The sequence below is a fragment of the Camelina sativa genome, chromosome 9 (genome assembly GCF_000633955.1).
Source record: "Camelina sativa cultivar DH55 chromosome 9, Cs, whole genome shotgun sequence".
NCBI classification, from domain to species: Eukaryota; Viridiplantae; Streptophyta; class Magnoliopsida; order Brassicales; family Brassicaceae; genus Camelina; species Camelina sativa.
Window position 1 is genome coordinate 27,742,549 of NC_025693.1, and position 10,088 is coordinate 27,752,636.

Genomic DNA, 10,088 nt, shown 5'->3' on the forward strand with positions numbered 1-10,088 from the left:
TTTTTTTCACAGCCTTTTGAGTTTTGAGCCACATGCTTTGTAACAGTAACCAAAGACTTTTTTACCCTTCTCTCTTTTTTTACTGTCCCCACTTGACCCAATAGGCCTGAGCCTGATACTCTGATACTAATAATAATGTTGCTATACCTTAGTTTTTTTTTTAATACTCTATATCCAAAACCACAAATAGGAGGTTTACTCATGTGATACACCACATGCAAACTCCTTCCAACAGGAAAGGGCACAAAATCCATACTGTATACATTTCACCTACCTACATTTGATTATCAAGTTTCTATATTATTATATAATATACAAACTTTTTATCCATTCACTAGTCAAGTAGTCATGGATCATGGGGCCATGTGAGTCTCTGGCTTCCATTTGGTAAGGTTATACTATTAAAAATTATATGATGCCAAATCTAGGAGGCATGTTGAGCACACACTGGACAAAAAAAAAGGGGAATGTCCAATGAGGTATGTCTTACCTTAAGATTTTAGCTCCCACATCACATGACTATTTCTAATTGGCTAATTCCCATTATTCATCATGTGCAAGTTCCAATCATCTACCCTCCTATTCTATCTTCTCTTAATTAAAATATACCACATCACTTTTTCTATATAAAACACGACCATAGCATGATCCTAGTTGTTTAAGAAGAAGACTCGATTGGGTTCACACATCAAAATCTAAAGCCGGTTTGTTCAATATAAATGAAGTATATGGAAGACCAAAATAACTAGATAGGTCATAATTGTAATGTGAACCCCACTTCCAATTATATGATCAAAAGTCGTGCCACAAACACGTGATAACCAGACACAACCATCTCTGATCTCTCTCTACCTATGTTAATTTAATTCTCTAGTAGTCCCCTTGCAACCAAACAACACACAGGAAAAAAAAAATATCCAAAAACAAACAAAAAGACACCACTCTTTCCCTAAAACATCGCTAACACCACACCAAAATCTTGACAATTAAGAAATTATAAACCAAACAATCAAATCAATGCGCACCAAAAAACAATGCAGTGTTTGACCACAAACGAGATGGAATAATAAAAGAATGGGTTAATTATATACTACCTTGGAGATTAAGACATTAATCCCAGCGTGCTTATTGTCCCAACCAAACTCATTAATTGTATCTCCAGCCTTAAGAATCACCTCATTCTTCACAATGAATTCTCTGTACGCTCGTTTCCTCGAGGCTTTGTGCAGCCACGCCGCACCCCATAGCAACTCATCCTGCACCAGATGTTCAAAAACGTCACAATCAAGAATTTATCATTATCCAACGGCTGATACTAAAAATGGGGTAAAATAGTAATAACTTTTTTTACCTGGTAACCGTTGAAATCACAGTAAAAAGGACACACCGCGTGGTATAGACTGTTACTGTACGCGCCGCGATATCTGTTAGCAAACGCGAATACCTGCTCCCACGTTTTCACGTTACAACAACAAAATCAAATCAACAAAACATTTATATTCCAAGTCCGTGAATTTTTGATACTATATACAATCTTCTCTACGTAAGATCAAATATTTTACTCAAACGTACATTTACGTAAGAACAATACTCAAAAAAAGTCAAAATTACTAAAACGAATCATAGACATGGACCAATCATCAGCAAAAATAAAGTACTCAACATTATGAAAAAAAAAAGAATCTCTTCTTTCACAAGCAAAGAATAATTGATTAAATTTTAATTATTTAACCTGTATTTATATTAAAGGATGTCAAAATATAATAAAAACTGTATTTATTAAAGAAAAAAAACAGAGAATAATAATAAAAAATTTGCTTTAACGGCCACAGTAGTCTTTGACTATATTATAAGCACTTTATCATATTAGTAATAATTAAAAAAATTAAATTACCACAATCAATGCAACGGTTTAAGAGTTAAACCGTAACGTACCCGTGTAGCCCGGTCTAGTAAACGTCTGGAGTAAGCAGGATCGCGTTTCCTAAACACGATTGAAGCAGCGGCCAAAGCGGCTGCGGTTTCACCAGCGACGTCAGAGCCAGGATGAGCTCTATCGATTTTGTAAACGGAACGAAGCGTGTCCATATCTTCAGGCCTTTCCCAACAGTTGTGATCGGAGTAAGCGTCTCCGACTTGAACAAAGACAACTCCGGGAATCGCCGTCGCTTTTAGAAGGTAGTCCGTTCCCCATTTAACGGCTTTGACGGCGTTTCTTAGCTCAGGTCCCATTGTTTTGCCGAAATCTATTATACTCCATGAAAGCATCGTCGTCGTGAAAGCCATCGGGAAACCGAACTTGACGTTGTCTCCGGCGTCGTAGTAACCACCGGATAAATCAACCTTAAGAGAGAGAGAGAGAGAGAGAAAAAAAAGTGAGAAAAATGTCGTCGGGGAAGAGAGATGTTTGAGAGAAATGTAGGTAAAGAGAACTTACTCCGGCGGAGGAACCGTCGCGTAAAGCAGAGTCACGGCGCCATTTGAGACGTTGATCTGGAGGGAGTTTACCGGAACGCTGACCTTCGAAGAAGAGGATGCTTTTGCGTAGAGCGTCGCGGTAATCGTGACCGGCGGAGTGAATCGGAGGGGAAAAGAGAAGAACGGCGAGCAAAATCACCGGGAAAATTAGGGATTTTCGCGCCATTCTTTACTCTGTTTTTTGTGCTTTTTTGTTAGTAGTGAGTGAGTGAGAGAGAGAGAGAGGACCAAAGGGGGGCTCTTTATACTAGAAAAGGTCCTCTTGGATTCCAGAATTAGAGCCAATGAATGATCACCACGTGGAATTACTTGATTGGACGTAGCTCCATGTTAGATTGGGTATGGGGTTTTTGGATTCCGAAGCGAAATGTGCCTTGACCGGGTTTTTTGAATTAACCGGGTTCGGGTTTTAGGGTTTGAGAGAGAGAGTTTAATGAGGACGGTGTGGTGTGGGAGGAGTGTGGTACGCCGTCGGTACGGTGTGAAGAGAGAATCCAAAAAAAACAAAAGTTTGAAGTCTGTGATATGAATTATGAAGAAAGACAAAAAAAAATAAATAAAGTCGAGTTTTAACGATTTTTATTTTTTTTAACCATGTGACACACCGTCGTATTGGCAAGCGACACGTGTTGTGATCTAAATTAGGTGATTTTGGAGTTTTGTGATTAATTTTTTTTTGCTTTTTTATTTCCTCTTTTTTAACCAAGGCATAATTAGTAAAAATCACTATTGAAATTTGATTTTTGGTTTCCCATTAATTTAGGCTTTATTGGACCTACAATTAGTAAAAAGATTCCTCTCATTTGTGAATTTTCTTTGTTCTTGTTTTATTACTCGATTTCAATAGCTTCTTTTAAAAGAAATTTGTGGTTGTGAACTTGTGATTGTAAAACTTCTTTAAAAAAAAACTCGATCGATGTATATAGTAACGTAATAAATTTTTAGCTAAGATCCAAATTCTGTAGATTGAAATCTGTAATCCACTTACTCATGTGATAGACAAGACATCTTGCATTTGGTTTGATTCGAGTGTGAAATTATTATTTAGTATTTTTTCAAAAAAGTTCATTGTATTCTTCTTCATTTTTATGGCAATGCCATTTAGTTTGATGAGTTTATATTTCCTCTTTCGGTTCTTTGTGCTTCTACTTCTATATAACCTCTATCACGAAGAAAACTTTATGAATACGATTCAAAACACACTCAATCACTTGTTTTCAATCAGGCATAATGCAATGGTGGTTAAGTAAATCGATTTAAAAGACTGTTAAGATTTGCATATGTTTCTGTTTTGGTTTGACGTATGATGTTGTATTGATCATGCATGAGGTTAGAAAACATTATTTTCCCACATATAAGTTATAAGATTAAGAGATGGTTTGGTGTTTTATATGGTGAAAAAAACTGATGAGATGAATACGTCAAAATCGTGAGATTTTGTTTTGTGTTGCCAATGGTTATTTAAGTAGTATATATGCCAATCGTCAAGATCAAAGCATATATACTAATGGTTATTAACATATTAGTATATATACCAATGATCTTGGCGAAATGTGCCTTGACCGGGTTTTTTAAATAACCGGGTTCGGGTTTTAGGGTTTGAGAGAGTTTAATGAGGATGGTGTGGTACGCCGTCGGTACGGTGTGAAGAGAGAATCCAAAAAAAACAAAAGTTTGAAACAAAGCATGGCACATGAAAATATACTAATATGTTAATTAGTCATTTTAAACAATTCTGATGGAATATAAATTGGAAAATAAAAAAGAAGAGTAGCCTCATGCATGGCACATGAAAATGCTAATCATTATGTGACTCATATACAATTGCTAATAACTCCAATTAATCGTCGTTAATAATTAAAACAAGATAGCTGGAATTCATAGAATAGAATCATTAACATGAATTTTATCAGTACGTACGTATTTTAATAACAAAACGACATATGTCCGAGTAATGAATGAATCATCCATCCTTAATCCAAATTTTAAATCTCCGGATAGTACGGTTTCAAATGATATAATTATGCTATTGCACCCAAAATGTAAAACACGAAAGGCCAAAACCGCTTATCCGACGCCGTTTTTGCTGGAATTATCTCTAACAATGCGAAATGGTGGTGATGATTAATGGGTACGAACTGTTTTATGGGGTTGACTAATAAAGGATTGTTGTAAATAGTGATCTGACGCATGTGATACTCCTCGCTGTATTAGTAAGCCACGTAAACTCTTTGCAAACATTTTCGTTTATTTATTTACACTACAATTATACTATTTCTGTTCTCAAGCAAAATTATTTTGCCAAAGAAAGAAGGGAAGAGAAGAGAAAAAGTAACCAAAGATTATTATGATACCCACATGTCTTTTTAAATCCGTGAATTCAGGCCAATTGATTAGTATTCTTGGGGTCATAGTAATTACTGTAAACACCAATGCGTTAATTATTCACCTATACATTTTGTATTCTCATGGTTTTGTGTTTATCAGGCAGTAACTTTGTAAGTATATGTAAATAAGTTTAAAGTACTTATATCATTGTATTTATTTGGGATATTTGATTCAACAACTTTAGGAACTCTGTTGTGTTGCATTTAAATTGTTGAATGGGAACTTAATGGCGTTTAACACGTCCAAGCTCCTAATATTATGGGGTACATTGTACGTTCTCATTCACTATCTAAGTCTTCAATGCAACATAATTATTATGCCTTTGTTTGTGGGTTTGTGTCAAAATAAAACACATGCAGACAAAAATGTACAAAAGCAATGTTGTAACAAAAGGCGGTCGTAATTAGGCAGCAAACATGATTGTGGTAAAGTTAAGTGCGGTCATGTTTTGTTTTATTGTAGTGCAAGTTTTTAGTTAAAGATTGTAGTGTTACCGACCGATACAATTCTAGTAAAAAAAATAGGTATCTCTGCCAATCAAATTGCTAACAACAATTATTCAAATTTTGATGACCCGTACTACACATTTTATGACTAACATTGAACTATTGTTCCACTTCTTGTTCTGCATTATTTATCCCGTCTGCTATGTCAATCACACACACTAATTAGTAATTACATCGGCCCGACTGATTCACTTGTGTCTCATAGCGGTTGTGCTATTACTGCTTGGATCATGTGTTCCACACCTACACACCGCTGTTGCCAAGTGAAATATATATGGGCTTACTAAAGCTGCCCAACATGACAAAGCCAACGTTTATTTCTTCTTAGCTTACATTAAACGAAGGCCCAAATAAATTAAAACATTCGAAGCATGTTGTATTTAGGAAGAAAGATGGTCAGCTACACCAACTATACCATAATACATAACCACACATGCCAACTTTAGAAATGTATATTCAACTACATGAAGTATATGTATTGCATGGTCACATATACCAACTACATGATGATATATGCTCAACATCACAACAATTTTATTCTGGTACACCGTTCATCGAAATTCGGTGTTGACTAATATTAACCGGCGTTGACCAACAAAAAAATTCAAAAAAAAAGATTTAGAAATAAAATAACAAAATTCTTTAGGAATCATCTAATAAGAAACCAAAATAAGAAATTTAATTGAATTATTTAGGAATCGTCTATGATATTTTATAATTAAAAATATATTTGTATCTAATATAAAGATATATTGTTATGTTTCACTCATTCAGTTTTATAATAGTTACTTTTTTTTCAATTTCAAAACTTAATTAAAATTGAAATAAAAATAATTCATAAGATATTAAAACTTAAACTCAAACCAAAAAATCTTGTTGTAGTGAATCAAATAAAAAACCTATTATTTTAACATCATTAATTAATAAACATCAACTTCTTACATAATTTATTTAAATACATATATAATATTATTTAATATTCTCAACAACAAAAATATTTTCTACAATAAAAAATACTTAGAACCAAACCAATACATGTCAAAATCACTAGAATTATTCCAAAAAAGTTATATACTCATGGTAAAATAAAAGTTTTATTATCTGAAAATATTATTAATGATTTTTTATTTCACTTTTATTAAGTTTTGCAATAAAAAAAACTAACTATTATAAGGCTGGATGAATATAATTAACATATACAAAATATAATTTTATAATGAATATAAACATTTTGTTAATTTTTGAACACATTAGATAATTCAATAAAAGAATTTTCTTATTTTTGTTTCTAAAATTAAAAATAAAAAATTTGAATATTTTTGTTGGTCAATATTGGTCAACGCCGGTCAATATTGGTCAACACCGAATTCCGACGAACGGTGTACCGGAGTAAAATGATCGTGATGTTGAACACATGTCATCATATAGTTGGTATATGTGGCCATGCAATACATATACTTCATGTAGTTGAGTATACGTTTTTAAAGTTCGCATGTGTGGTCATGTATTATGGTATAGTTGATGTAGTTGACTATCTTTTTTATTTACAAAATAAATATGACTCATCGTATGATCTTTTTTATTGAGTTATATCAATCATACAACCAGAACACACATAAACTTCTTTGATTAAGACCCCTATTAATTGTTGAGAATAAGGATATAGCATGCACTTGGCAACAGTGGCTCACGCAATGACTCCCTTAAGACAATCAATGATGTCCATTTTAACCGGACTCTCTAGTCAATCAAAGGATTCGATACCTCGTCCACATAGTCTATGACTATGTCTAAGAGCATATCCGAATGGACCTCAAGCACCTTATCTTTGAAATCTGCCCTTGACATATCCGCAGGCTTAGGGACCAAAGACTTTATATAATCAACAGAGGTATTGTTGTTTTCGGTTGTGCTACTCAAGTCATTAATCGCCATTTAAATATTTTGAAACGTATACGAATATTTTGTAAGGTATAACGAATATTTAAGTTACTAGTAAAACTAAAATTTACTTTTTTTTAATGAATCTAAATGTTATAAATATAAGCTTTGTAAACTAAGTAATAGTAGTGGATTAATACAGTAATTAAGGGATATAGAGAATAATAACTATGCATTAGATATAAAATTTGTCATTGGAATACCATTGTCAACATTTTCAATATATATAGCTTTACATTTTTTAAAAAGAAACTGAAGTTGAGCTATCACATCTCCTAAATTATTTTTAATATATATCATTAATTTCTGTCTCAATAAAATTGTTTGTTTATCATTTTTTATTTAGTTAACAACTAAACCGTTAAAAAAAAGAAAAACATGCATGCAGAAAATTGTTTGGCAGAGCATTCCGGTTCACCTCCAAATTGAACCAAAATTTTTAGCTCTTAAAAATCTCATATCTAATAAGTGATAACATGACGGATAATAAAGTCATTTCAAAAAACCCTATAAGTAACTCCAAAAGAAAGGCTCATCACTCACTCATGAATCAAAAAGTCCAAACACATCACACAATATGGTAACAATGATGAGACATATTCTCTTTATTCTTCTCTTATCATCCCTTCTCCCACCAATCCTCACCGTTGATCCCCCACTCCCTTCATCTGACGGCTCCGATTTCATCCGTAAGAGCTGCAACACCACACTATATCCAGACCTCTGCTTCTCAACTCTCTCCTCTTTTGCCAACTCCATCCAAAACGACTCGAACCGCCTCGCACGCGTAGCCATCTCCTTCACTCTCCACAACACTCTCGACCTTCTCTCTTACCTCCAAAACGCTTACAACCGCGACCACCACCCAACCCCCGTCCTCAAAGACTGCTTCGAGAATCTGAAAGACGCCGTCGATGATATGAGAGGTTCGATGAAACAGATGAAGGAGCTTGTCTCCGCGTCGTCTGGCTCAGTCCAATCATTTAGGTTCCAGATGAGCAATGTCAAAACTTGGCTTAGCGCAGCTCTCACTGACGAATATACTTGTACGGATGGGTTCAAAGACGTCCACGAAGACGACTCCATCAGAGATGACGTATGCACACGAGTCGATGCCGTCAAAAAGCTAACTAGCAATGCCCTCGCTTTAGTTAACCGCTACGCCGACGAGGCAATAATACATTAATCAATATATCAGTCATCGATCGAGTCTTTCTTTTTCTTGATAATATGAACATCATACTTGAAAAGTTTTTAAAAACGTAATTATATAAAAAAATGTAATAATAATAAATGTGAGTTTTTCCTTTGTTGTTAATATATTTTTGAGTCGAAATATTTCTTTACTTGGAATCTACTCATTTAGTTCAGTCTTTCCAAATAATATAAAACGACGACAATGTAAAAAGAATCAGCAAAATCTTGTCGTTTTTTCTTCAATTCAGTTGTCGTTTTAGGGATTTCCCAAGATATTTTATAGTAAATATATAACTACGTTTACAAGAACGTGATAAATAAATAATTGAACAGATACGTATATCGTTGTTTACGTCTACAAATAAGAATCTTGATTTATTGATGAAGAAGCCGATCGACGCATAATTGAAATTTGCATGCATGCGCTGTCGCTCCACTACAATATATACTCGGTTTGAAGTATATTTTGTCGGAGGTGCTATCGAATAAACTCAAGTATTACAGGAGTATAGAAAATGCTATTATGGATAAGGAAAAAAATAAACTTATATAATCACTTGGCCCCTTTTATTATCCATGTATATAAAATTAAAATCAAACATGAAAATAGTAGTAAAATATTATAAATCTGTAATAATTGGTTTTTTCAAGATATCATATATTTCGGTTGACACGCTATCACTATCCAATACTATAATTTAAATGATGAGATAAACGAGGGAAGTACAATCAATAATAATACACTATTTTCAATTTTTTTGGTATTTTGTAAATCGTTATCATGCATTTTATTGTAAAGTATTAACTAATCCGGACAAAGAGCCAACTCAACTAGAGTTTATCTCATACTACGGAATACCATACGAAACCCAACGCATCCTAAAACGTCTCTCGGTCTCCAATATATATTTGATTTTTTACAATGTTGCTAAGCGCATAGACGCAAAGCACTTTCTTATACACTGATCAAGTATGAGTTTGCATATGACAGATCTACTAGACTAAAACACTTGGGAAGTTTATAGTTAGTTAAGACTTGTTTATATGTCATATCATCCGATCCATTGGTTTCTAACCCGGCCGGAGTTCTTCGTCTTATACACTCGGATTCGATCATTAAACACTGGACCCTTTTTTTCCAACACTGGACCCTTTTATATATGGAATATCTATCTAAGTCTGCGACTACGTATAACCTGTATTGTATTTTGGTGTGTAAGTCTGATATATCATGGTTTTTGTGGTTTTTAACCATGATATAAGGAGTTTTTTAGTGTCTTTTCATTTGTTTCTAGATTGTTTTCGAGTCTTTACAGGTTTTTAGCATGAAAGGAGCAAAGTGGAGCAATTTGGATCAGTTTGGAGCAATAATCCGTAAGAAATCAACTTGGAATCGATCAAAGGAGATGGTGTCGATCGACACTGCCTTAGCATCGATCGACACCCAGTCCAAACCGACAAAGGAGCCAAATTTGAAAGTTTTACAAAGTTGCCCGAAGTTTACCATATTTGCAAGAGTAGTCCCTGACGTGTTTTAGGACATATATATATATATATATATATATATATATATATATA

The 10,088-nt window shown here is 33.9% G+C and overlaps 2 protein-coding genes across 3 annotated transcripts in view; one reads left to right on the top strand and one right to left on the bottom strand.

Annotated features, from left to right (window-relative positions):
- LOC104712624 (endoglucanase 8) overlaps positions 1-2,707 on the bottom strand; it is a 4,802-nt gene extending 2,095 nt beyond the window's left edge. Inside the window, exons 1-4 of the mRNA XM_010429553.2 lie at positions 2,438-2,707; positions 1,936-2,343; positions 1,352-1,444; positions 1,095-1,256 (exon numbers count right to left, since the gene is read on the bottom strand). Coding sequence (XP_010427855.1) covers positions 1,095-1,256; positions 1,352-1,444; positions 1,936-2,343; positions 2,438-2,644 — 870 coding nt within the window. The 5' untranslated portion in view covers positions 2,645-2,707. The remainder of the gene's footprint in view (positions 1-1,094; positions 1,257-1,351; positions 1,445-1,935; positions 2,344-2,437) is intronic.
- Positions 7,849-10,088, top strand: part of LOC104715795 (21 kDa protein-like) — a 4,348-nt gene continuing 2,108 nt past the window's right edge. Inside the window, exon 1 of one of the 2 annotated variants that reach the window (XM_010429554.2) lies at positions 7,849-8,753. In XM_010429554.2, the coding sequence (XP_010427856.1) occupies positions 7,891-8,499 (609 nt within the window). In that variant the 5' untranslated portion in view covers positions 7,849-7,890 and the 3' untranslated portion in view covers positions 8,500-8,753. Of the gene's footprint in view, positions 8,754-10,088 lie in introns of those variants that run through there. The other variant, XM_010433172.2, reaches the window with a different exon arrangement.